This window comes from Salvelinus fontinalis, unplaced genomic scaffold (genome assembly GCF_029448725.1).
Source record: "Salvelinus fontinalis isolate EN_2023a unplaced genomic scaffold, ASM2944872v1 scaffold_0189, whole genome shotgun sequence".
Taxonomy (NCBI): Eukaryota; Metazoa; Chordata; class Actinopteri; order Salmoniformes; family Salmonidae; genus Salvelinus; species Salvelinus fontinalis.
In genome coordinates, this window is record NW_026600398.1 from 265,760 (window position 1) to 291,714 (window position 25,955).

General features: G+C 42.7%; 1 protein-coding gene across 1 annotated transcript; it reads right to left on the reverse strand.

Moving 5' to 3' along the window:
- Nucleotides 1–244: 244 nt before the first annotated feature.
- On the reverse strand, nt 245–25,810 carry LOC129844176 (intelectin-like). The gene is made up of 7 exons (XM_055912595.1): nt 25,659–25,810; nt 25,263–25,421; nt 22,145–22,392; nt 18,517–18,675; nt 17,915–18,032; nt 8,729–8,832; nt 245–1,300 (listed from the first exon to the last, which is right to left on the reverse strand). Exons 1-7 carry the CDS (start codon nt 25,726–25,728, stop codon nt 1,148–1,150), a joined length of 1,011 nt encoding a protein of 336 aa, XP_055768570.1. The 5' UTR covers nt 25,729–25,810; the 3' UTR covers nt 245–1,147.
- Between the last annotated feature and the right edge of the window lie 145 nt (nt 25,811–25,955).

A 25,955-nucleotide genomic window follows, 5' to 3' on the forward strand; every position in this document is an offset into this window, starting at 1 on the left:
ATACCACTACTACTAATAGTAATACGAATGATAACAATAATACTAATAACAATAATTATATTACAAATAATATGAATAACAATAATAATAATAATAATAATAACACTAAAATAATATACACTATTAAATAATAGTGTGCATTGTAACTTATTCAGAGTCCATTAAAGGACATTTGACTAAATGAGGATTCAGGACATTTTAACTTGCTGTAAATTTATTGATTTGATTGATAGTAGCTCAGTATTTCAGAAAGAGAGACAAACAGAGACAAGAGGAAGAGAGAGACAGAGACAAGAGGAAGAGAGAGACAGAGACAAGAGGAAGAGCGAGACAGAGACAAGAGGAAGAGAGAGACAGAGACAAGAGGAAGAGAGAGACGGAGACAAGATGAAGAGAGAGACAGAGACAAGAGGAAGAGCGAGACAGAGACAAGAGGAAGAGAGAGACAGAGACAAGAGGAAGAGAGAGACGGAGACAAGATGAAGAGAGAGACGGAGACAAGAGGAAGAGAGAGACAGAGACAAGAGGAAGAGAGAGACAGAGACAAGAGGAAGAGAGAGACAGAGACAAGAGGAAGAGAGAGACAGAGACAAGAGGAAGAGAGAGACAGAGGCAAGAGGAAGAGACAAACAGAGACAATAGGAAGAGAGAGACAGAGACAAGAGGAAGAGAGAGACAGAGACAAGAGGAAGAGAGAGACAGAGACAAGAGGAAGAGAGAGACAGAGACAAGAGGAAGAGACAAACAGAGACAATAGGAAGAGAGAGACAGAGACAAGAGGAAGAGAGAGACAGAGACAAGAGGAAGAGAGAGACAGAGACAAGAGGAAGAGAGAGACAGAGACAAGAGGAAGAGAGAGACAGAGACAAGAGGAAGAGAGAGACAGAGACAAGAGGAAGAGAGAGACAGAGACAAGAGGAACGAAGACAATATCAAGATATGAAAGTTACAGTTCTTGGTGTAACATCAGTAGGATTAGAACCTCTGTCTGTTCTTTGATCAACACTCCTAGTGGCCAATAACCGGTATTACATCTCATATCACCCTCTTCCCCAAACAGGTGTGTGAAATGATGCTTCCTACGCTAGAAATGTGAATAATCTAGTTAGCCAATCAAAGGCTTCCTAGAATGAAGCCGTTGAGGATCTCAGCGGTAGAAGAGCAGGACGGCAGCTTCAGTGATCTCCTTGGATGAGCTATAGCCTGTGTTGGTCCCGTAGCCGTCCCAGTCAAAGGAGGAGAAGTCACCACACTGTCTAGGAGCAGCCTCGGGGAAGTGTCCTCCTCCTCCAACACAGTACTGCAAACAAAAAAAAACACACGCACGCACGCACGCACGCACGCACGCACACACACACACACACACACACACACACACACACACACACACACACACACACACACCATTTTATCGTCCTAGGCTACGGCCAGACAGACACGTGAACCAGAATGAAATCAAATATTTATTCATCATTTCTTTGTTTTTCGTCTGTAAAAAGTTAAACTCTAGTCAATTCTCTTCAGACAGCGTAGTAAAGAGATTGACAATTTGTGATTTTTTTTTTTGTCGGACAATCATTTCTGTTGTCCATCACGTGTCAATGGATAATCTCTGTAACTTAGATCATAAATAAAATCTGGTGTAATTGTGTCAGATCGTTGATTAGGTTCTGGGGGGCGGCGACGAGAAAAGACATTAGAAGAAGGAGCAGAAGTAAGCAGGGCGGTAGCTCCACCCACCTTTCTCTGCAACATTCAGGCACGTCTATACGGCCAAAATCATTTAGAAAAACGCACGCACCCGCTCAATCATGATTTATTTAAATAACCATGATGGAAAACCATGCACACTGGAACCACTGCAGGTTGACATCAAGTGTAGTCAAATTTGTTCACTCATGTTGAATTAAAAATAGAGCTAGCTAGCTAACTTGCTAACTAGCTAACTAGCTAACTAGCAAACTAGCAAACTAACTAACTAGCAAACTAGCTAACTAGCTAACTAGCAAACTAGCAAACTAGCAAACTCGCAAACTCGCTAACTAGCTAACTAGCTAACTAGCGAGGTATCAAATATGCCAGTAAATGAGAAAACGATAACAAGCTAAAATTCTTGATAAAAGCTTAAAAAAACTAGAAAGTGGAACAGTTGAAATGCTGCTCCATTGACAGTGATGTTAGTTTAGTCGAGTAGCCCTATCACAGCCTGGAGAGGTGTGTTTAGTCAAGTAGCCCTATCACAGCCTGGAGAGGTGTGTTTAGTCGAGTAGCCCTATCACAGCCTGGAGAGGTGTGTTTAGTAGAGTAGCCCTATCACAGCCTGGAGAGGTGTGTTTAGTCGAGTAGCCCTATCACAGCCTGGAGAGGTGTGTTTAGTAGAGTAGCCCTATCACAGCCTGGAGAGGTGTGTTTAGTAGAGTAGCCCTATCACAGCCTGGAGAGGTGTGTTGGGTCTTTGTTCTGATGAAAAATAAATGAAAGTCCCACTAAGCACAAACCAGATGGGATGGCGTATTGCTGCAGAATGCTGTGGTAGCCATGCAGGGTTCAATTCATCATCGACAGTGTCACCAGCAAAGCACCTCCACTCCTCCTCCTCCATGCTTCACGGTGGGAACCACACATGCAGAGATCATCCGTTCACCCACACTGCATTTCACAAAGACATGTCGGTTGGAACCAAAAATCTCCCATTTGGAATACATTGCTCGTGTTTCTTGGCCCAAGCAAGTATCTTCTTCTTATTGGTGTCCTTTAGTAGTGGTTTCTTTGCAGCAATGTGACCATGAAGGCCTGATTCACACAATCTCCTCTGATCAGTTGATGTTGAGATGTGTCTGTTACTTGAGGTGGAGGTAACTCTAATGAACTTATCCTCTGATGCAAAGTAGGTAACTCTTCCTGTGGCGATCCTCATGAGAGCCAGTTTCATTTGACTGACCTTCAAATCAAATCAAATCGTATTAGTCACATACACGTGGGTAGCAGATGTTAATGTGAGTGTAGCAAAATGCTTGTGCTTCTAGTTCCAACAGTGCAGTAATATCTAACAAGTAATCTAACAATTCCCCAACAGCTACCTAATACACACAAATCTAAAGGGGTGAATGAGAATATGTACATATAAGTATATGGATGAGCGATGGCCGAGCGGCAAAGCCAAGGTGCAATAGATGGTATAAAAAACAGTATATACATGTGATATGAGTAATGTAAAATATGTAAACATTACTAAAGTGGCATTATTTAAAGTGACTAGTGATCCGTTTATTAAAGTGTCCAGTGATTGGACACTTTACCGATACATCACACAAAGCCGCCACAACTGTCAGTAAGAGTGTCCATGATTGAGTCTTTGAATGAAGAGATGGAGATAAAACTGTCCAGTTTGAGTGTTTGTTGCAGCTCGTTCCAGTCGCTCGCTGCAGAGAACTGAAAAGACAAGCGACTCAGGGATGTTTGCTTTGGGGACCTTTAACCTTTTGTCAATAGGGGGGTGCCATTTCGACTTTGTAAAAATTCGTTCCCAAATTAAACTGCCTCGTACTCAATTCTTGCTCGTACAATATGCATATTATTATTACTATTGGATAGAAAACACTCTCTAGTTTCTAAAACCGTTTGAATTATTTCTCTGAGTGAAACAGAACTCATTCTGCAGCACATTTCCTGTCAGGAAGTGAGATTTCTGAAATCGAGGTCCCTGTTCTGAGGTCAGTTTATAAGTCCCCATGCAAGCTACGGGGCTACATGCACTGCATACGCCTTCCTCTAGGTGTCAGTAAGCGGTGAGAATTTGAATGGAGTGGATTGCACCATCTGGGGCCCTATATAAGACCGTGGAACGGAAGTACCGTTCTTTTCAACGGGGTGCCTGGCGCAAGAGGGACATCACAATGGAGTCCTGCAAAGCTTTCGTTTTAGCAGTTCTATATCTCCGGTCATGTTTTTATTCGTTATAGTTGTTAAAGACATCACAAGGTAGTTAATTTAAACCGACTTATAGCAGTTTATATCAGTTTATTGCGATTTTCTGGGATTTCTTTGTGACGCGCTATCAGGAGTTGGACACCTTTCCGGCACATAGCTAACGTTAGCGGCTATTTCGACAGGAGAAGAGGACATCTTTCAACCAAAAGACGATTGTTCTGGAGAAAGGACACCTTGCCCAAGATTCTGATGGAAGCTCAGCAAATAGTAAGCAGTCTTTATGCTGTTAATTCGTATTTATGTTGAAAAATGTTAAACAATAATTCCGCCATGAATTTCGGTGCGGTCTCGCTTTAGCGCACGCTGTATTGCGCAGTAACGTTCATTTTTTAAATATAACACAGCGATTGCATTAAGAACCAATTTATCTTTCATTTGCTGTCCAATCTTTATTTTTTTGTCAAGTTTATGAATAGTTATCGATTAGATTAGGTGCCTCTCCAAGATTGCTTGAAGTTTTGGCCACTAATCACATTGTATAACCACGATTTGTGCCGCTAAATATGCACATTTTCGAACAAACCCTATATGCATTGTGTAATATGATGTTACAGGACTGTCATCTGATGAAGAATATCAAGGTTAGTCAAAAATTATATATCTTTTGCCTGTTTGTTACGATCGCTAACCTTTGCTGCTGGTAAATGGTGTTGTGTTTCTGGCTATTGTGGTAAGCTAATATAATGCTATATTGTGTTTTCGCTGTAAAACACTTAGAAAATCTGAAATATTGGCTGGATTCACAAGATCTGTCTTTCATTTGCTGTATGCTGTGTATTTTTAAGAAATGTTTTATGATGAGTAATTAGGTAATACACGATGGTCTCTGTAGTTATTCTAGTTGCTTTGGTGAGAGTTGTGATGGTGGCTGCAATGGTAAATTATGATTTATACCTGAAATATGCACATTTTTCTAACAAAACATATGCTATACAATAAATATGTTATCAGACTGTCATCTGATGAAGTTGTTTCTTGGTTAGTGGCTATTTATATCTTTATTTGGTTGAATTTGTGATAGCTACTGATACAGTAAAAAAATAGGTAATACGTTTCTAGTATTTAACGTGCAGAAAACCCAGGGTTTTACGAGAGCAGAAATCAGTGAAGCAGATATCAGAGCACAAGTCAGAATTAGGGCTAGCAACAGTAGATGGGCCAGGGTGTACATGCACGTTTCAAGATATCATCAGCAGTAATACAATCAGGGCACGGCAGAGGACAAGGAGAGCTCTGCAGTGATGATTTATAACATCTGAATGTGCATCAGATGGCAACAAGATCACATCGAACTGCAATTTCATCAGGAAACATGAATACAAAGCCGACGAGAGGTGGTTAGAATAGGATGGGAGGCCAAAAGTCTGTGTAACCAATAGAGAGTCAGAGTTCCGAGTGTGGGAACAAACATAGTCTTTCCCACGGTTGGGTAAAGAACGTTTGTAGTCAACAAAGTATGCAGGAGTCATGAGGCAAAATAGCAAAATGCACAAGAAAAAAATAAAATATATAACTACTTGGGGCTGGACATTGTAAGTTCTGAGTCACTCGACCCAACAGTGCTGGAGTGTGGTGGAGGTACCTGTACCAGACAGGGGGAGACAAACCAGGGAGAGAGGGGGGAGTGTGGTGGAGGTACCTGTACCAGACAGGGGGAGACAGACCAGGGAGAGAGGGGGGAGTGTGGTGGAGGTACCTGTACCAGACAGAGAGAGAGACCAGGGCAGACGGTGAACAGAGAGGGGGGAGTGTGGTGGAGGTACCTGTACCAGACAGGGAGAGAGAGACCAGGGAGAGAGGGGGGAGTGTGGTGGAGGTACCTGTACCAGACAGGGGGAAACAGACCAGGGAGAGAGGGGTGAGGGTGGTGGAGGTACCTGTACCAGACAGGGGGAGACAAACCAGGGAGAGAGGGGGGAGTGTGGTGGAGGTACCTGTACCAGACAGGGGAGAGAGACCAGGGAGAGAGGGGGGAGTGTGGTGGAGGTACCTGTACCAGACAGGGGGAGACAGACCAGGGAGAGAGGGGGGAGTGTGGTGGAGGTACCTGTACCAGACAGGGGGAGACAAACCAGGGAGAGAGGGGGGAGTGTGGTGGAGGTACCTGTACCAGACAGGGGGAGACAAACCAGGGAGAGAGCGGGGAGTGTGGTGGAGGTACCTGTACCACACAGGGAGAGACAGACCAGGGAGAGAGGGGGGAGTGTGGTGGAGGTACCTGTACCAGACAGGGGGAGACAAACCAGGGAGAGAGGGGGGAGTGTGGTGGAGGTACCTGTACCAGACAGAGAGAGAGACCAGGGCAGACGGTGAACAGAGAGGGGTGAGTGTGGTGGAGGTACCTGTACTAAACAGAGAGAGAGACCAGGGCAGACGGTGAACAGAGAGGGGTGAGTGTGGTGGAGGTACCTGTACCAGACAGAGAGAGAGACCAGGGCAGACGGTGAACAGAGAGGGGTGAGTGTGGTGGAGGTACCTGTACCAGACAGAGAGAGAGACCAGGGCAGACGGTGAACAGAGAGGGGTGAGTGTGGTGGAGGTACCTGTACCAGACAGAGAGAGAGACCAGGGCAGACGGTGAACAGAGAGGGGGGAGTGTGGTGGAGGTACCTGTACCAGACAGGGAGAGAGAGACCAGGGCAGACGGTGAACAGAGAGGGGTGAGTGTGGTGGAGGTACCTGTACCAGACAGGGAGAGAGAGACCAGGGCAGACGGTGAACAGATCGCCAGGTGGAATCCAAGCAGCAGTGCAGCTGGACACGGGAGTAGGTGTCACATCCACTTGGGAGAATATTTTATTTCTGGAGGCAGATTTCTTGTAGAAAATGCCAGTGAATGAACAGCAGGAGGAGTATTCAGAGTACTGAATGGTCTCTGAACAGCAGGAGGGGGGTTCAGAGGACTGAATGGTCTCTGAACAGCAGGAGGGGGGTTCAGAGGACTGAATGGTCTCTGAACAGCAGGAGGGGGGTTCAGAGGACTGAATGGTCTCTGAACAGCAGGAGGGGGGTTCAGAGGACTGAATGGTCTCTGAACAGCAGGAGGGGACTTCAGAGAACTGAATGGTCTCTGAACAGCAGGAGGGGGGTTCAGAGGACTGAATGGTCTCTGAACAGCAGGAGGGGACTTTAGAGAACTGAATGGTCTCTGAACAGCAGGAGGGGGGTTCAGAGGACTGAATGGTCTCTGAACAGCAGGAGGGGGGTTCAGAGGACTGAATGGTCTCTGAACTGCAGGAGGGGGCTTCAGAGAACTGAATGGTCTCTGAACAGCAGGAGGGGGCTTCAGAAAACTGAATGGTCTCTGAACAGCTGGAGGGGGGTTCAGAGGGCTGAATGGTCTCTGAACAGCAGGCGGGGGGCTTCAGAGGACTGAAGTGTCTCTGAACAGCTTCAGAAAATGTAATGGTCTCTGAACAGCAGGAGGGGGCTTCAGAGGACTGAATGGTCTCTGAACAGCAGGAGGGGGCTTCAGAGGACTGAACGGTCTCTGAACAGCAGGAGGGGGCTTCAGAGGACTGAATGGTCTCTGAACAGCAGGAGGGGGGCTTCAGAGGACTGAATGGTCTCTGAACAGCAGGAGGGGGCTTCAGAGGACTGAATGGTCTCTGAACAGCAGGAGGGGGGCTTCAGAGGACTGAATGGTCTCTGAACAGCAGGAGGGGGGTTAAGAGGACTGAATGGTCTCTGAACAGCAGGAGGGGGCTTCAGAGGACTGAATGGTCTCTGAACAGCAGGAGGGGGCTTCAGAGGACTGAATGGTCTCTGAACAGCAGGAGGGGGGCTTCAGAGGACTGAATGGTCTCTGAACAGCAGGAGGGGGCTGTCCATCCCCATTAAAAAAAAAGGTTTATATAGATTATTCAACTTATTGTTTCAATAAAGTGTGTTATCTGACATACTTGTATATTTGACACCTCGCTAGCTAGCTAGTTGGCTCTATTTATTAATTTAACATGAGTAGCTAAGAGGTTGCTGAATGCTTAGCTAACTAGCTAGTTAGCTCTATTTATTAATTCAACACGAGTAGCTAAGTAGATGCTGAATGCTTAGCTAGCTATCTAGTTAGCTCTATTTATTAATTCAACATTAGTAGCTAAGAGGTTGCTGAATGCTTAGCTAGCTAGCTAGTTGGCTCTATTTATTAATTCAACATGAGTAGCTAAGAGATTGCTGAATGCTTAGCTAGCTAGCTAGTTAGCTCTATTTATTAATTCAACATGAGTAGCTAAGAGGTTGCAGAATGCTTAGCTAGCTAGCTTGCTCTGATTAGCTTAGCATGTTGCTGCTAATTTTCTACATTTTACGCTTGCTTCAAGTCAGGAAACCATTTGTATCTTAGATATATTGCAACATTCTTTTGACTACTGTAACACAATAATACATTTCAAAATGTTTCAACTTGTAACAAAGTTTTACTTTCTCAGTTCAATTCTCAGTTCAAACCGATGCCATGTTTTCAAAAGTTTGTGCATCTGTTAAAGTCCACCCATTGACCTTTTAGAAACCAATCAGATTTGGTCTGCCCTAAACCAATCAGATTCTTTCTGCCCTTAGAAGAAAAGTTGACTAAACTTTACGTCAATGTGCGGAACAGCTGTTGCTCGATAGTCATCGCATTCCACGGTCTTTTGACAGACATTACGATGCCTTTCATGTTACGTAGTCTGTCTCAACTGATGACTGCCGTTGGAAAAACTAAATCTGTACATTTCTGTGTGGCCGTAGCCTTACTCACGTGTTCCATGTTGCAGCCAATAGGTTTGACCCCAGAGCAGATGGCCAAGGCTGCACGTTCTCTGTTTATCACTCGGAAAGTGATGAAGCCAGGCTGAAACTCACCTGCCACAGAAAAAAAAGAAATAGAAGTTTAGGAACATAAGTATGTAATGTTGTCTTCGGCTGGAACAGCCTACACACTAGGAGGGTGGTGTAGTCTATCTAGGAGGGTGGTGTAGTCTATCTAAGTTACAGCCAGTGTCAGATGGGGTAATAAGTTAACGAACGAAGTTACAGTCAGTGTCAGATCGGGTAATAAGTTAACAATAAACTGGTCTTAAATACATCTAAAATCAAAAGCATTGTATTTGGTAAAAAAAAAAAAGATTTATTGACCTAAACCTCAACTGGAGATGTGCACGTAAAGGGTGTGACCATTGAACAAGTTGAAGTAGCTGATCTCCTAGGAGGAACATTGAACAAGTTGAAGTAGCTGATCTCCTAGGAGGAACATTGAACAAGTTGAAGTAGCTGATCTCCTAGGAGGAACATTGGACAAGTTGAAGTAGCTGAACTCCTAGGAGGAACATTGAACATGTTGAAGTAGCTGAACTCCTAGGAGGAACATTGAAGTAGCTGAACTCCAAGGAGGAACATTGAAAAAGTTGAAGTAGCTGATCTCCTACAAACAGACATACGGGACTTTGGACATATAGTACCAGTTTGGACACACATACTCATTCAAGGGTTTTTCTTTATTTTTACTATTTTCTACATTGTAGAATAATAATGAAGACATCAAAACTATGAAATAACACATATGGAATCATGTAGTAACCAAAAAAGTGTTAAACAAATCAAAATATATTTTATATTTGAGATTATTCAAAGTAGCCACCCTTTGCCTTGATGACAGCTTTGCACACTCTTGGCATTCTCTCAACCAGCTTCATAAGGTTGTCACCAGGAATGCATTTCAATTAACAGGTTGACCTTTTAAAAGTTAACTTCTTGAGCCTATGGGGGTGCCATTTCGACTTTGTAAAAATGAGTTCCCAAATTATACTGCCTCGTACTCAATTCTTGCTCGTACAATATGCATATTATTATTACTATTGGATAGAAAACACTCTCTAGTTTCTAAAACCGTTTGAATTATTTCTCTGAGTGAAACAGAACTCATTCTGCAGCATATTTCCTGTCAGGGAGTGAGTTTTCAGAAATCGAGGTCCCTGTTCTGAGGTCAGTTTATAAGTCCCCATGTAAGCCATCGGGCTACATGCACTGCATACGTCTTCCTCTAGATGTCAGTAAGCGGGGAGAATTTGAATGGAGTGGATTGCGCAATCTGGGACCTTATATAAGACCGTGGAACGGAAGTACCGTCCTTTTCAACGGTGCGCCTGGCGCAAGAAGACATCACAATGGCGTCCTGCAAACGCTTTCGTTTTAGTAGTTCTATATCTCCGGTCATGTTTTTATTCGTTATAGGTGTTAAAGACATCATAAGGTAGTTAATTTAAACCGACTTATAGCAGTTTATATCAGTTTATTGCGATTTTCTGGGATTTCCTTGTGACGCGCTTTCACGAGTTGGACACCTCTCCAGTGGGTGGCTAACGTTAGCGGCTATTTCGACCGGACAAGAGGACATCTTTCAACCCAAAGACGATTGTTCTGGAGAAAGGACACCTTGCCCAAGATTCTGATGGAAGCTCAGCTAATAGTAAGCAGTCTTTATGCTGTTAATTCGTATTTATGTTGACAAATGTAAAATAATAATTCCGCCATGAATTATGGGGCGGTCTCGCTTTAGCGCACGCTGTATTGCGCAGTAGCTTTAATTTTAAAAATCTAACCCAGCGATTGCATTAAGAACTAATTTATCTTTCATTTGCTGTCCAACTTGTATTTTTTAGTCAAGTTTATGAATAGTTTTCGATTAGAATAGGTGCCTTTCCCAAGATTTCTCCTGACATTTTCTTTGCAGCTTGGCTACTTTTCTCATTGTATAACCACGATTTGTGCCGCTAAATATGCACATTTTCGAACAAACTCTATATGCATTGTGTAATATGATGTTATAGGACTGTCATCTGAAGAATTCTGAGAAGGTTAGTGAAAAAATTAATATCTTTTGGTGGTTTATGCGTAATCGCTATGTTTGGCTTGAGTCAATGCTGTTGTGATGTTTGCTATTGTGGTATGCTAATATAACGCTATATTGTGTTTTCGCTGTAAAACACTTAGAAAATCTGAAATATTGTCTGGATTCACAAGATCTGTGTCTTTCAATTGCTGTACGCTGTGTATTTTTAAGAAATGGTTTATGATGAGTAATTAGGTAATACACGTTGCTCTCTGTAGTTATTCTAGTCGCTTTGGTGAGAGTTGTGATGGTGGTTGCAATGGTATGCTATACGCTATACAATAAATATGTCATCAGACTGTCATCTGATGAAGTTGTTTCTTGGTTAGTGGCTATTTATATCTTTATTTGGTCGAATTTGTGATAGCTACTGATGGAGTAAAAAACTGGTGGAGTAAAAAAAGTGGTGTCTTTTGCTAACGTGGTTAGCTAATAGATTTACATATTGTGTCTTCCCTGTAAAACATTTTAAAAATCAGAAATGATGGCTGGATTCACAAGATGTGTATCTTTCATCTGGTGTCTTGGACTTGTGATTTAATGATATTTAGATGCTAGTATTTACTTGTGACGCTATGCTAGGCTATGCTAGTAGCTTTTCTAGTGATGGGGGTGCTCCCGGATCCGGGTTTGGGAGGTGTTAGAGGATGCCGGAATTGTGCAAAGCTGTCATCAAGGCAAAGGGTGGCTACTTTAAAGAATCTCAAATATAAAATATATTTTTGGGTACTACATGATTCCATATGTGTTATTTTATATGTTATTTTATAGTTTTGATGTCTTCACTATTATTCTACTATGTAGAAAATAGTACAAAAAATAAAGGAAAAACCCTTGAATGAGTAAGTGTGTCTAATCTTTTGACTAGTACTGCATATACCCCAGCAGACACACAACTATGAGTTTCTTCACGGTACCCAAACCAAAACACATTTAACCTCTAACGAGCCTCTACCCCGGATCCGGGAGCACCCCCCCCCCCCCCCCCCCCCCCCCCCCCCACACTGATTAGCATCGCTAGCATAGCGTCACAATTAAATAGTAGCATCTAAATGTCATTAAATAACAAGTCCAAGACACCTAATGAAAGATACAGATCCTGTGAATAAAGCCACCATTTCAGATTTTTAAAATGTTTTACAGGGAAGACAAAATATGTAAATCTATTAGCTAACCACGTTAGCAAAAGACACCACTTTTCTAACTCCATCGGTTTCTTAATCCATCAGGTGCTATCACCAATTCGGCTAAACTAAGATATTGATAGCCACTAACCAAGAAAAAAACTCATCAGATGACAGTCTGATAACATATTTATGGTATAGGATAGGTTTTGTTAGAAAAATGTGCATATTTCAGGTAGATTTCATAGTTTACAATTGCACCCACCGTCACAAATGGACTAGAATAAATAAATAGAGCAACGTGTATTACCTAATTACTAATCATCAAACATTTCGTAAAAATACACAGCATACACTAATCGAAAGACACAGATCCTGTGAATAAAGACAATATTTCAGATTTTCTAAGTGTCTTACAGCGAAAACACAATAAATCGTTATATTAGCATACCACATGTTCAAACATTACCAGAGCATAGATTCTAGCCAAAGAGAGCGATAACGTCAACATTGCCAAAATACATTAATTTTTTCACTAACCTTCTCAGAATTCTTCCGATGACACTCCTGTAACATCATATTACACAATCCATATAGAGTTTGATCGAAAATGTGCATATTTAGCAGCACAAATCGTGCTTACACAATGGAAATACTGTCCAACTACTCAAGCAATCTGCCCGGCAGCATCATGATAATACAACTATTTTTATCGAAAAGTATTCATAAACTTGACTAAAAAAATACAGGTTGGCCATGAAATGAAAGATGCATTAGTTATTAATGCAACCGCTAAGTTAGATTTTTAAAATTAACGTTACTAGACATACAGTGTGCGTTACAGACAGACTAGTGCCGCAATAACGGCGTCACTATTTACCGTTATTGAGTTTACATTTTTCCACATAAAAATGGAATAACATCATAAATAGCTCTTACTTTTCGACGAGCTTCCATCAGAATCTTGCCAAGTGGTACTTTTGTCCAAAAGAATCGTTGCTTGGTTGTAAAACGTTGCATTCAACTTCTGATATAGCAGCTAACTATAGCTAACAATTGCTAACATTAGCTAACGTGTCCAAATCCTCATTACGCAATACTGAGGAAATTCCGAAAAATAGCAATATACTCGCATAATCTGATATAACTCGGTTTCAAATAGCTTCGTTATGATGTTTCTAACACCTATATCAAATTAAATTACAGACTGATATATCTAAAGTTCATTACTGAGCGTTCGAAAATGGCATCCCGGGGTCTCTCTCTGCGTAAAGTTCAACGTCTAAAAGAAGACGTACCTCACTCCTTGGTGTTTTATAACCTCTGAGAGCTACGCAGGAAGCCCATTCCACTTCTCATTGGTTACTGACATCCAGGGGAAGGCGGGTGCAGTTCGTGTCGTTCCATAGGATATACACACCCCTTTAAACTGAACTGAGATCAGAGCTTCGCTCTCAGACCGTCGCAAAACCTGTCATGGATTTCACTGTAGAAAGAGTTCTGTTCCACTCAGAGACATAATTCAAACGGCTATAGAAACTAGATAGTGTTTTCTATCCAATAATAACAATAATATGCATATTGTACGATCAAGAATTGAGTAGGAAGCCATTTCATCTGTAGAGACAATTATGCTAATTTGAAACAGCACCCCCTATAGTCGCAAGAAGTTAATGCGTTGCTCAGTTATGTATAGAGCCAAGTCATCCCGGAAGAGTAGCTGCTGCATGTTCAGTAGTTAATGGACCCCAGGAAGAGTAGCTGCTGGTTGTTCAGTAGTTAATGAACCCCAGGAAGAGTAGCTGCTGTAGTTAATGGACCCCAGGAAGAGTAGCTGCTGTAGTTAATGAACCCCAGGAAGAGTAGCTGCTGTAGTTAATGGACCCCAGGAAGAGTAGCTGCTGTAGTTAATGGACCCCAGGAAGAGTAGCTGCTGTAGTTAATGAACCCCAGGAAGAGTAGCTGCTGTAGGTTCAGTAGTTAATGGACCCCAGGAAGAGTAGCTGCTGTAGTTAATGGACCCCAGGAAGAGTAGCTGCTGCATGTTCAGTAGTTAATGGACCCCAGGAAGAGTAGCTGCTACATCTTCAGTAGTTAATGAACCCCAGGAAGAGTAGCTGCTGCATGTACAGTAGTTAATGAACCCCAGGAAGAGTAGCTGCTGTAGTTAATGGACCCCAGGAAGAGTAGCTGCTGTAGTTAATGGACCCCAGGAAGAGTAGCTGCTGTAGTTAATGGACCCCAGGAAGAGTAGCTGCTGCATGTTCAGTAGTTAATGAACCCCAGTAAGAGTAGCTGCTGTAGTTAATGAACCCCAGGAAGAGTAGCTGCTGCAGGTTCAGTAGTTAATGAACCCCAGGAAGAGTAGCTGCTGTAGTTAATGAACCCCAGGAAGAGTAGCTGCTGTAGTTAATGAACCCCAGGAAGAGTAGCTGCTTTATGTTCAGTAGTTAATGGACCCCAGGAAGAGTAGCTGCTGTAGTTAATGAACCCCAGGAAGAGTAGCTGCTTTATGTTCAGTAGTTAATGAACCCCAGGAAGAGTAGCTGCTGTAGTTAATGAACCCCAGGAAGAGTAGCTGCTGTAGTTAATGGACCCCAGGAAGAGTAGCTGCTGCATGTTCAGTAGTTAATGAACCCCAGGAAGAGTAGCTGCTGTAGTTAATGAACCCCAGGAAGAGTAGCTGCTGTAGTTAATGGACCCCAGGAAGAGTAGCTGCTGTAGTTAATGGACCCCAGGAAGAGTAGCTGCTGTAGTTAATGGACCCCAGGAAGAGTAGCTGCTGCATGTTCAGTAGTTAATGAACCCCAGGAAGAGTAGCTGCTGTATGTTCAGTAGTTAATGGACCCCAGGAAGAGTAGCTGCTGTAGTTAATGAACCCCAGGAAGAGTAGCTGCTGTATGTTCAGTAGTTAATGGACCCCAGGAAGAGTAGCTGCTGCATATTCAGTAGTTAATGGACCCCAGGAAGAGTAGCTGCTGCTTGTTTAGTAGTTAATGAACCCCAGGAAGAGTAGCTGCTGCATGTTCAGTAGTTAATGAACCCCAGGAAGAGTAGCTGCTGCATATTCAGTAGTTAATGAACCCCAGGAAGAGTAGCTGCTGCATGTTCAGTAGTTAATGAACCCCAGGAAGAGTAGCTGCTGTAGTTAATGAACCCCAGGAAGAGTAGCTGCTGTAGGTTCAGTAGTTAATGAACCCCAGGAAGAGTAGCTGCTGTAGTTAATGAACCCCAGGAAGAGTAGCTGCTGTAGTTAATGGACCCCAGGAAGAGTAGCTGCTGGTTGTTCAGTAGTTAATGAACCCCAGGAAGAGTAGCTGCTGCAGTTAATGAACCCCAGGAAGAGTAGCTGCTGCATGTTCAGTAGTTAATGGACCCCAGGAAGAGTAGCTGCTGTAGTTAATGGACCCCAGGAAGAGTAGCTGCTGTAGTTAATGAACCCCAGGAAGAGTAGCTGCTACATTTTCATTCGTTAATGAACCGCAGGAAGAGTAGCTGCTGCATGTTCAGTAGTTAATGAACCCCAGGAAGAGTAGCTGCTGTAGTTAATGAACCCCAGGAAGAGTAGCTGCTGTAGTTAATGAACCCCAGGAAGAGTAGCTGCTGTAGTTAATGAACCCCAGGAAGAGTAGCTGCTGTATGTTCAGTAGTTAATGGACCCCAGGAAGAGTAGCTGCTGCATGTTCAGTAGTTAATGAACCCCAGGAAGAGTAGCTGCTGTAGTTAATGGACCCCAGGAAGAGTAGCTGCTGTAGTTAATGAACCCCAGGAAGAGTAGCTGCTGTAGTTAATGAACCCCAGGAAGAGTAGCTGCTGCCTGTTCAGTAGTTAATGGACCCCAGGAAGAGTAGCTGCTACATCTTCAGTAGTTAATGAACCCCAGGAAGAGTAGCTGCTGTAGTTAATGGACCCCAGGAAGAGTAGCTGCTTCATGTTCAGTAGTTAATGAACCCCAGGAAGAGTAGCTGCTTCATGTTTAGTAGTTAATGAACCCCAGGAAGAGTAGCTGCTTTATGTTCAGTAGTTAATGGACCCCAGGAAGAGTAGCTGCTGTAGTTAATGGACCCCAGGAAGAGTAGCTGCTGTAGTTAATGGACCCCAGGAAGAGTAGCTGCTGTAGTTAATGGACCCCAGGAAGAGTAGCTGCTGTAGTTAATGAACCCCAGGAAGAGTAGCTGCTTTATGTTCAGTAGTTAATGGACCCCAGGAAGAGTAGCTGCTGTAGTTAATGGACCCCAGGAAGAGTAGCTGCTGTAGTTAATGAACCCCAGGAAGAGTAGCTGCTGCTTGTTCAGTAGTTAATGGACCCCAGGAAGAGTAGCTGCTGTAGTTAATGAACCCCAGGAAGAGTAGCTGCTGCATATTCAGTAGTTAATGGACCCCAGGAAGAGTAGCTGCTGTAGTTAATGAACCCCAGGAAGAGTAGCTGCTGTAGTTAATGAACCCCAGGAAGAGTAGCTGCAGTAGTTAATGAACCCCAGGAAGAGTAGCTGCTGTATATTCAGTAGTTAATGAACCCCAGGAAGAGTAGCTGCTGTATATTCAGTAGTTAATGAACCCCAGGAAGAGTAGCTGCTGCATGTTCAGTATGTAATGAACCCCAGGAAGAGTAGCTGCTGGTTGTTCAGTAGTTAATGAACCCCAGGAAGAGTAGCTGCTGGTTGTTCAGTAGTTAATGAACCCCAGGAAGAGTAGCTGCTGCATGTTCAGTAGTTAATGAACCCCAGGAAGAGTAGCTGCTGCATATTCAGTAGTTAATGGACCTCAGGAAGAGTAGCTGCTGCATATTCAGTAGTTAATGGACCTCAGGAAGAGTAGCTGCTGCATATTCAGTAGTTAATGGACCCCAGGAAGAGTAGCTGCTGTAGTTAATGGACCCCAGGAAGAGTAGCTGCTGCATATTCAGTAGTTAATGGACCCCAGGAAGAGTAGCTGCTGCATGTTCAGTAGTTAATGGACCCCAGGAAGAGTAGCTGCTGGTTGTTCAGTAGTTAATGGACCCCAGGAAGAGTAGCTGCTGGTTGTTCAGTAGTTAATGAACCCCAGGAAGAGTAGCTGCTGCATGTTCAGTAGTTAATGGACCCCAGGAAGAGTAGCTGCTGTAGTTAATGAACCCCAGGAAGAGTAGCTGCTGCTTGTTCAGTAGTTAATGAACCCCAGGAAGAGTAGCTGCTGCATGTTCAGTAGTTAATGAACCCCAGGAAGAGTAGCTGCTGCATGTTCAGTAGTTAATGGACCCCAGGAAGAGTAGCTGCTGTAGTTAATGGACCCCAGGAAGAGTAGCTGCTGCATATTCAGTAGTTAATGGACCCCAGGAAGAGTAGCTGCTGCATGTTCAGTAGTTAATGGACCCCAGGAAGAGTAGCTGCTGCATATTCAGTAGTTAATGGACCCCAGGAAGAGTAGCTGCTGCATATTCAGTAGTTAATGGACCCCAGGAAGAGTAGCTGCTGTATGTTCAGTAGTTAATGAACCCCAGGAAGAGTAGCTGCTGCATATTCAGTAGTTAATGAACCCCAGGAAGAGTAGCTGCTGTAGTTAATGGACCCCAGGAAGAGTAGCTGCTGTAGTTAATGGACCCCAGGAAGAGTAGCTGCTGCATATTCAGTAGGTAATGGACCCCAGGAAGAGTAGCTGCTGTAGTTAATGAACCCCAGGAAGAGTAGCTGCTGCATATTCAGTAGTTAATGAACCCCAGGAAGAGTAGCTGCTGTAGTTAATGAACCCCAGGAAGAGTAGCTGCTGTAGTTAATGAACCCCAGGAAGAGTAGCTGCTGTAGTTAATGAACCCCAGGAAGAGTAGCTGCTGTATGTTCAGTAGTTAATGGACCCCAGGAAGAGTAGCTGCTGTAGTTAATGAACCCCAGGAAGAGTAGCTGCTGCTATGTTTAGTAGTTAATGGGGATCCTAATAAACGACATGTTGTTATTACCTCTGGCGAGGGGAGCATAGAACATTTTGGTGGTGTCCTTAGTTCCCAGATCGTACTCCACTGGGATAGAAGGTCCATTGTCGTTGCAATTTCCTGCTCCATACCTCACTGGATACCGCTGTGGGGACAAGGACACGTGGGGAGAGGGCTCACTGGATACCGCTGTGGGGACAAGGACACGTGGGGAGAGGGAGAAAGAGGGACAGAGACAGAGAGACGAATTAGTGTTTGGGTTAGAATTAGGGTTAGGAGCTAGGGTTAGTTTTAGGATTAGGAGCTAGGGTTAGTTTTAGGATTAGGAGCTAGGGTTAGTTTTAGGATTAGGAGCTAGGGTTAGTTTTAGGATTAGGAGCTAGGGTTTGATGTTAAGGTTAGGGTTAGGGTTAGATTTAGGGAAAATAGGATTTGAATGTGACTGAATTGTGTGTCCCTAAAAGGTCAGTTATACCAGACTCTGTGTGTGTGTGTGTGTGCGTGCGTGCGTGCGCGCATGTGTGTGTGTGTGTGTGTACCAGAGGAGGCTGCTGAATGGAAGACGGCTCAAAATAATGTGAAGAATGGAGCAAATTGAATGGCATCATGGAAAACACGTGATTCTGTACCTTGAACAGTCCGTGGAGGTTTCCTCCGTACTGGGCTAGGAACTTGGCTTCAGTGTGGTAACGGAGTACAGAGCTGTTTCTCCACGTCTGCAGCTGAGCTCTGTTAGGAACATGCCACACAGACATGTCCTCCGCCATGATGTCATAATACCCTGGGTTCTGAGAGATGGGGAATCAGGAAGTGAGGTTTGGTGTGACACCAGGGTCAAAAAATATAGACAACGTCGTCACAAATCTGGGACCTGCCCCGTTGCTAATTACCAGCGTTGTTGCTAACAAGCAAAGCTGGTCCGATTGTTGCAAAGATTTATGGGATATTAGAAGAGCCGTTGCTAACTAGTAAAGCTGGTCCCATTGTTGCAAAGATTTATGGGATATTAGAAGAGCCGTTGCTAACTAGTAAAGCTGGTCCCATTGTTGCAAAGATTTATGGGATATTAGAAGAGCCGTTGCTAACAAGCAAAGCTGGTCCCATTGTTGCAAAGATTTATGGGATATTAGAAGAGCCGTTGCTAACTAGTAAAGCTGGTCCCATTGTTGCAAAGAGTTATGGGATAATAAAATGTTGTTGTCTTAACCTTTGTCTTTTCCAACCTAGGTTTGACCCTGGGGTACATCTGATTAGTATAAAACCCTTCTGATTAGTCTAAAGTGTTCTAAAGGGAATGAGGAGAGTTCTGAAGGGAAAGAAGAGTGTTCTGAAGGGAAAGAGGAGTGTTCTGAAGGGAAAGAAGAGTGTTCTGAAGGGAAAGAGGAGTGTTCTGAAGGGAAAGAGGAGTGTTCTGAAGGGAAAGAGGAGTGTTCTGAAGGGAAAGAGGATAGTTCTGAAGGGAAAGAGGAGTGTTCTGAAGGGAAAGAGGAGTGTTCTGAAGGGAAAGAGGAGTGTTCTGAAGGGAAAGAGGATAGTTCTGAAGGGAAAGAGGAGTGTTCTGGAGGGAAAGAGGAGTGTTCTGAAGGGAATCAGGAGTGTTCTAAAGGGAAAGAGGAGTGTTCTGAAGGGAAAGAGGAGTGTTCTGAAGGGAAAGAGGAGTGTTCTGAAGGGAAAGAGGAGTGTTCTGAAGGGAAAGAGGAGTGTTCTGAAGGGTAAGAGGAGTGATCTGAAGGGAAAGAGGAGTGTTCTGAAGGGAAAGAGGAGTGTTCTGAAGGGAAAGAGGAGTGTTCTGAAGGGAAAGAGGAGTGTTCTGAAGGGAAAGAGGAGTGTTCTGAAGGGTAAGAGGAGTGTTCTGGAGGGAAAGAGGAGTGTTCTGAAGGGAATCAGGAGTGTTCTGAAGGGAAAGAGGAGTGTTCTGAAGGGAAAGAGGAGTGTTCTGAAGGGAATCAGGAGTGTTCTGAAGGGAAAGAGGAGTGTTCTGGAGGGAAAGAGGAGTGTTCTGAAGGGAATCAGGAGTGTTCTAAAGGGAAAGAGGAGTGTTCTGAAGGGAAAGAGGAGTGTTCTGAAGGGAAAGAGGAGTGTTCTGAAGGGAAAGAGGAGTGTTCTGAAGGGTAAGAGGAGTGTTCTGAAGGGAAAGAGGAGTGTTCTGAAGGGTAAGAGGAGTGATCTGAAGGGAAAGAGGAGTGTTCTGAAGGGAAAGAGGAGTGTTCTGAAGGGAAAGAGGAGTGTTCTGAAGGGAAAGAGGAGTGTTCTGGAGGGAAAGAGGAGTGTTCTGAAGGGAATCAGGAGTGTTCTAAAGGGAAAGAGGAGTGTTCTGAAGGGAATCAGGAGTGTTCTGAAGGGAAAGAGGATAGTTCTGAAGGGAATGAGCAGTGATCTGAAGGGAAAGAGGAGTGTTCTGAAGGGAAAGAGGAGTGTTCTGAAGGGAATCAGGAGTGTTCTGAAGGGAAAGAGGATAGTTCTGAAGGGAAAGAGGAGTGATCTGAAGGGAAAGAGGAGTGTTCTGAAGGGAAAGAGGAGTGTTCTGAAGGGAAAGAGGAGTGTTCTGAAGGGTAAGAGGAGTGTTCTGGAGGGAAAGAGGAGTGTTCTGAAGGGAATCAGGAGTGTTCTGAAGGGAAAGAGGAGTGTTCTGAAGGGAATCAGGAGTGTTCTAAAGGGAAAGAGGAGTGTTCTGAAGGGTAAGAGGAGTGTTCTGGAGGGAAAGAGGAGTGTTCTGAAGGGAATCAGGAGTGTTCTGAAGGGAAAGAGGAGTGTTCTGAAGGGTAAGAGGAGTGTTCTGGAGGGAAAGAGTAGTGTTCTGAAGGGAAACGGGAGAGTTCTGAAGGGAAAGAGGAGTGTTCTGAACGGAATGAGGAGTGTTCTGAAGGGCCTGAGGAGTGTTCTGAAGGGAAACGGGAGAGTTCTGAAGGGCCTGAGGAGTGTTCTGAACGGAATGAGGAGAGTTCTGAAGGAAAAGAGGACTGTTCTGAAGGGAAAGAGGAGTGTTCTGAAGGGAAAGGGGAGTGTTCTGAAGGGAAGGAGGAGTGTTCTGAAGGGAAAGAGGAGTGTTCTGAAGGGAATGAGGAGTGTTCTGAAGGGAAAGGGGAGTGTTTTGAAGGGAATAATAAGTGTTCTAAAGGGAATGGGGAGTGTTCTTATGTAAAGAGGAGTGTTCTAAAGTAAAGAGAAGTGTTCTAAAGTAAAGAGAAGTGTCCTAAAGTAAATAGAAGTGTTATAAAGTAAAGAGGAGTGTTATAAAGTAAAGAGGAGTGTTATAAAGTAGAGGGGAGTGTTATAAAGTAAAGAGAAGTGTTATAAAGTAAAGAGAAGTGTTATAAAGTAAAGAGGAGTGTTATAAAGTAAAGAGAAGTGTTCTAAAGTAAAGAGAAGTGTTCTAAAGGAAAGAGGAGTGTTCTAAAGTAAAGAGAAGTGTTCTAAAGTAAAGAGAAGTGTTCTAAAGTAAAGAGAAGTGTTCTAAAGTAAAGAGGAGTGTTCTAAAGTAAAGAGAAGTGTTCTAAAGTAAAGAGAAGTGTTCTAAAGTAAAGAGAAGTGTTCTAAAGTAAAGAGGAGTGTTCTAAAGTAAAGAGAAGTGTTCTAAAGTAAAGAGGAGTGTTCTAAAGTAAAGAGGAGTGTTCTAAAGTAGAGGGGAGTGTTCTAAAGTAAAGAGGAGTGTTCTAAAGTAAATATAAGTGTTATAAAGTAAAGAGGAGTGTTTTAAAGTAAAGAGAAGTGTTATAAAGTAAAGAGGAGTGTTATAAAGTAAAGAGGAGTGTTATAAAGTAAAGAGGAGTGTTATAAAGTAAAGAGAAGTGTTCTAAAGTAAAGAGGAGTGTTCTAAAGTAAAGAGAAGTGTTCTAAAGTAAAGAGGAGTGTTTTAAAGTAAAGAGAAGTGTTCTAAAGTAAAGAGAAGTGTTCTAAAGTAAAGAGGAGTGTTCTAAAGTAAAGAGAAGTGTTCTAAAGTAAAGAAGAGTGTTCTAAAGTAAAGAGGAGTGTTCTAAAGTAAAGAGAAGTGTTCTAAAGTAAAGAGGAGTGTTCTAAAGTAAAGAGAAGTGTTCTAAAGTAAAGAGGAGTGTTCTAAAGTAAAGAGAAGTGTTCTAAAGTAAAGAGAAGTGTTCTAAAGTAAAGAGGAGTGTTCTAAAGTAAAGAGAAGTGTTCTAAAGTAAAGAGGAGTGTTCTAAAGTAAAGAGAAGTGTTCTAAAGTAAAGAGAAGTGTTCTAAAGTAAAGAGGAGTGTTCTAAAGTAGAGGGGAGTGTTCTAAAGTAGAGGGGAGTATTCCACCTTGAAGTCGTCAGAGGTGGCGCCCTCTGCTGTCCCAAAGGTGGCAGTATTCTCCCAGTTCCCGTCTCCTCCTGGGTAGTTGATGTCATTCCCCTGCTGGCTGGTCCAGCGGTCGCCCACCGTGCACTTCCCATACATGTTGTTCTCGTGCACGCTTGCCACAAGTGTCCAGGCGCCGCCCGCCGTGGTCATGTCACAGAAGGTCTGGTACTCAGCCCCGCTAGCCGTGGTCAGGTAGTATATCCCATCTAAAAAATATTCACAAATACATACTAAATATTTTCAATCTATATATGCCTTAATGTATTAAAATGACTAGTATGCTGTGTGATGACATGAACAAATGAATGATTGACTGATACAGAAGCCTATGCAAGTATTGAAATGTAGGCCTAAGTTAGTTACGGTATAAAGACTAAACAGGATGTGCTCTTAGGCCTACAGCTCGATGGTGGTTAATAAACAAAGCCTTCTAATGATACCGACATTACTTATTATTAGAATGATGATCATAATAATGATAATAATAATGAGAAAAATACATATTTAACAGTTAGGCGATTGATTATAGACTTAAATAAAAGTAGTGATTTCCTAACGCCTCACTTTTCTTAGCCAATAAGGCAAAAGGGCTGTTTTCTCATCTCATTGTGCTGCTGGCTCCGTCTCATTGTTCTCAACACCAATATGCTGATTAACTTTGCTATTATGTAAATAACATGGTCTAGGAAAAGGCACGAATTCACTGAGACTGATGGACTGTGCAAAGGTTCTGAATATTTATGTTAACTTCTTGTCAATATGCGGGCGCCATTTCGACTTTCTAAAAATTCGTTCCCAAATTAACTTCTACTTCATCCCAAACCCGGATCCGGGAGCACCCCCATCAGTAAAAAAGCTGACTAGCATAGCCTAGCATAGCGTCACAAGTAAATACTAGCATCTAAATATCATTAAATCACAAGTCCAAGACACCAGATGAAAGATACACATCTTGTGAATCCAGCCAATGAAGGTTAGTCAAAAATTATATATCTTTTGCTGGTTTGTTACGATAGCTAACCTTTGCTGCTGGTAAATGGCTTGTGTTTCTGGCTATTGTGGTAAGCTAATTTAATGCTATATTGTGTTTTCGCTGTAAAACACTTAAAAAAATCGGAAATATTGGCTGGATTCACAAGATGTTTGTCTTATATTTGCTGTACACCATATATTTTTCAGAAATGTTTTATGATGAGTATTTAGGTATTTGACGTTGGTCTCTGTAATTATTCTGGCTGCTTCGGCGCTATTTCAGATTGCAGCTGCAATGCAGAACTGTGATTTATACCTGAAATATGCACATTTTTCTAACAAAACATATGCTATACAATAAATATGTTATCAGACTGTCATCTGATGAAGTTGTTTCTTGGTTAGTGGCTATTTATATCTTTATTTGGTTGAAATTGTGATAGCCACCTATGCAGGAAAAAAATGGTGGGTAAAAAAAGTTGTGTCTTTTGCTATCGTGGTTAGCTAATAGAAATACATATTGTGTCTTCCCTGTAAAACATTTTAAAAATCAGAAATGATGTCTGGATTCACAAGATGTGTATCTTTAATTTGGTGTCTTGGACTTGTGATTTCATGAACATTTTATTATATGATATCCCTGTGGCTTTAGTCTAGGCTATGCTAGTCAGCTTTTTTGATGGGGGGGATCCCGGATCCGGGTTTGTGACTCGTTAGAGGTATTAGAGGTAAAGTATTTCTGTTTTTAATTTTTTTATACATTTTCAAACATTTCAAAAAATCTGTTTTCACTTTGTCATTATGGGGTATTGTGATGTCATTATGTGGTATTGTGATGTCATTATGTGGTATTGTGATGTCATTATGGGGTATTGTGATGTCATTATGGGGTATTGTGTGTAGATTGATGAGGATTTGTTTTAATAAATCCATTTTAGAATAACTTCTTTGGGACTAAGGGGCAGTATTGAGTACCTTGGATGAATAAGGTTCCCAGAGTAAACTGCCTGCTACTCAGGCCGAAAGCTAGAATATGCATATAGTTGGTAGATTTGGATAGAAAACACTCTGAAGTTTCTAAAACAGTTTGAATGATGTCTGTGAGTATAACAGAACTCATATGGCAGGCAAAAACCTGATAAAAAATCCATCCAGGAAGTGAGAAATCTAAGGTTTGTAGGTTTTCAAGTCTTTGCCTATCCAATATACAGTGTCTATGGGGTCATATTGCACTTCCTAAGGCTTCCACTGGATGTCAACAGTCTTTAGAACCTTGTTTCAGTCTTCTACTGTGAAGGGGGAGAGAGCTGTTTCAACCAGGTGTCATGAGCTCAGTCAGGTGCGCGCCCGTGAGAGGCAGCTGCGTTCCTTTTCCTTTCTAAAGACAAAGGAATTCTCTGGGTTGAAACATTATTGAAGATTTATGTTAAAAACTGACTTTTCGTCTGGCCTGCGCATCGTGAATTAGAATTTGTGAACTAAACGAGCGAACAAAAAGGAGGTATTTGGACATAAATGATGGACTTTATCAAACAAAACATATATGTATTGTGGAACTGGGATTCCTGGGAGTGCATTCTGATGAAGATCATCAAAGGTTAGTGATTCATTTTATCTCTATTTCTGCTTTTTGTGACTGCTCTCTTTGGCTGAAAAAAATGGCTGTGTTTTTCTGTGACTAGGTATTGACCGAAAAAAATCGCATGGTACGCTTTCGTCTTAAAGCATTTTTGAAATCCGTCACTGTGGTGAGATTAACAACAAGTTTATCTTTAAAATGGTGTATAATGCGTGTATGTTTGAGGAATTTTAATTATGAGATTTCTGTTGTTTGAATTTGGCGCCATGCACTTTCACTGACTGTTGTCAACTCGATCCCATTAACGGGATTTGAGCCAAAAGAAGATAAGGCTGTAACGTAACAAAATGTGTGAAAAAGTCAAGGGGTCTGAATACTTTCTGAAGGCACTGTATGGTGTATATATATTAACATATGAACACACAAAAATAACATATAAATATATTAACATATATGTCTATTTTCCAAGCTTGACTGCTTTAACTCATACCACAGGGAAGAATGAATGTGTTGTGTTCCACTGACCATCCTTGATGTTGTATTGGTCTTTGAGTTGTCTGCAGCTCTGGACGGTGTATCTGGTAGGTCCAGTCTTGGAGTCAGAAGTGTTCCCGCTGGGGCCTCCGGACAGGATGCTGGGGCCTCCGGACAGGATGTTGGTGTTGTGGATCTCAATCTGAAGATCTGGGGGAGACAAAAGGACCTTAGATTGTGAGTGAGTGAGTGAGTGAGTGAGTGTGAGTGAGTGAGTGAGTGAGTGAGTGTGAGTGTGAGTGTGAGTGTGAGTGTGAGTGTGAGTGTGAGTGTGTGTGTGTGTGTGTGTGTGTGTGTGTGTGTGTGTGTGTGTGTGTGTGTGTGTGTGTGTGTGTGTGTGTGTGTGTGTGTGAGAGAGAGAGAGAGAGAGAGAGAGAGACTACTGACCTGGATCTACTGAGACACAGCCTCCTCCAGTCAGAGACAGAGACAGGACTACAACTACCAGGTACTTCATGGCTGAGGACGACAACAACACAAACACTGACACAGAGATAGGACTACAACTACCAGGTACTTCATGGCTGAGGACGACAACAACACAAACACTGACACAGAGATAGGACTACAACTACCAGGTACTTCATGGCTGAGGACGACAACAACACAAACACTGACACAGAGATAGGACTACAACTACCAGGTATTACATGGCTGAGGACGACAACAACACAAACACTGACA